Source organism: Acyrthosiphon pisum, chromosome A1 (assembly GCF_005508785.2).
Source record: "Acyrthosiphon pisum isolate AL4f chromosome A1, pea_aphid_22Mar2018_4r6ur, whole genome shotgun sequence".
NCBI classification, from domain to species: Eukaryota; Metazoa; Arthropoda; class Insecta; order Hemiptera; family Aphididae; genus Acyrthosiphon; species Acyrthosiphon pisum.
Genome location: NC_042494.1, coordinates 162,290,068 through 162,291,874, shown reverse-complemented (window position 1 = coordinate 162,291,874; position 1,807 = coordinate 162,290,068). Strand labels below are relative to the sequence as shown.

General features: G+C 34.5%; 1 protein-coding gene across 1 annotated transcript in view; it reads left to right on the top strand.

Annotated features, from left to right (window-relative positions):
* LOC100164950 (endoplasmic reticulum aminopeptidase 1) overlaps positions 1-1,778 on the top strand; it is a 16,903-nt gene extending 15,125 nt beyond the window's left edge. The window contains exons 5-7 of the mRNA XM_029486412.1: positions 789-972; positions 1,068-1,493; positions 1,602-1,778. Of these exons, the coding sequence (XP_029342272.1) occupies positions 789-972; positions 1,068-1,493; positions 1,602-1,778 (787 nt within the window). The remainder of the gene's footprint in view (positions 1-788; positions 973-1,067; positions 1,494-1,601) is intronic.
* Positions 1,779-1,807: the final 29 nt, after the last annotated feature.

The following is a 1,807-nucleotide window of genomic DNA, read 5'->3' as shown; positions in this document are numbered from 1 at the left end:
TTTTTTTGTGATAGTATAATATTACTCATGAGTACTTAGCTAGGACACTTCTAAAGTATACTATTATATGTATCTATGATAGTATCACGGTTTGTTGTTGATGTATAACGCGTCATAAGTACCTAATGAATATTGGGGATATGATTAATTTGGAATTTATTATAGATACCTATTATTGGTCAAATAGATATTAGATAAGTATATAATATATCTTATACCTGGACTGACATACCGTCTCCGCTCAGAAATCGTTTTTCTTATACAGTGATATTATATCATTGAATTCAAATTTAATACTATCCATTATACAGTGACCCATTTGTAACCTACTGTACAGCAGAGCGACATCCACTTACCCACCTTTTTTTAATATTAATTCAACTTAGTGACTACTATATTAATAATAACTATTAACAATATAAATATAATAAACAATATCCACACTGACAAACTAGCTCCACTCAGAATCATTTTTCGTATACAATTGTATAAAATCATTGAATTAAAATTTAATACCAACCATTTTACGGCAATCCACTTGTAACCTACTGCACGAGGGAACGACATCCACTTAACCATCTCTTTTTAATTTAAACATTTAATCTTGATGTTAATAATATTCTAGTTTTAATTAGTCAAAATTAGTTTTGATGAACGAGGGTTGTAATGTATTATCCAGTTAAAACTGGATATTACTGATTTCGGGTTTTGACTGTAACATATAATATCGTTTAGTACCGTCGTACCAATTCTCCGCCGTAAAATCATATTAAATAATTATTATTTAGAGAGAGCTCTTTGTTAATCGATCTGGACGTGACCCCAATTGATGACGTATATGACGTAGCCAGATACATCACTCACGAACTGGCTCATCAATGGTTTAGTGATATCGTTACCATGAAATGGTGGACCGACCTTTGGTTGAATGAAGGATTTGCCGAGTATGCAGGACTCCGCGGAGTGGATTTCGTAAGTTTCAAAACCGTCAGACGGCTATTCATATCTAATTTATTATGGAAAAACGTAATCATTTTATTGTTTTATTTTTTTTTCATACTATATAGCTATTCCCCGAATCAAAATATTTCCAAGTCAAAATCGTTAAAAGCTTTTTACTCCTTTTGGACCCCGATTCGCTTGAATCGGCACACCCGTTGTTGGTAGCCATAGGAAAGCCTGATGAAATAGCACCAATTTTTATGGACCTGATAACGTTCGCAAAGGGACCAATTTTGTTGCATATGATGAACACGTTTCTTGGCGAGAATACGTTCAAACAAGGCATTAGAAAGTACATACACAAATACAAATTTTCCAATGCTGAACAGGATGATTTGTGGAGTTCATTGACGGAGGAAGCACACCTACAAGGAACTTTGGAGAAAAATCTAACCGTGAAACAAATAATGGACACTTGGACGTTGCAAACTGGTTATCCCGTATTGAATGTCGTCCGGGATTATTCTGCGGGCACGGTTACATTGTCCCAGGTAAACTCACGAGCAAAAATAATTGGATTTCTTATTAAATATGTTGATGAGATTTAATGTTTTTCAAAATATATTTTAATATATTACTATACGTACTTAATGCTGCAGGAAAGGTATCTAACGATCAAATCAAACGGTACGGGCATTAAAGCCTGTTGGTGGATACCAATCACTATGACAACTTCTGGGGACTTTAACCAGACAAATGCGACATTCTGGTTGAATTGCGAAAACAACAACCTCACCACTGCCATTGGCCAAAGACAACGAGTGGGTCATCTATAACATGCAGATGACAGGTAGGTCTTATATTA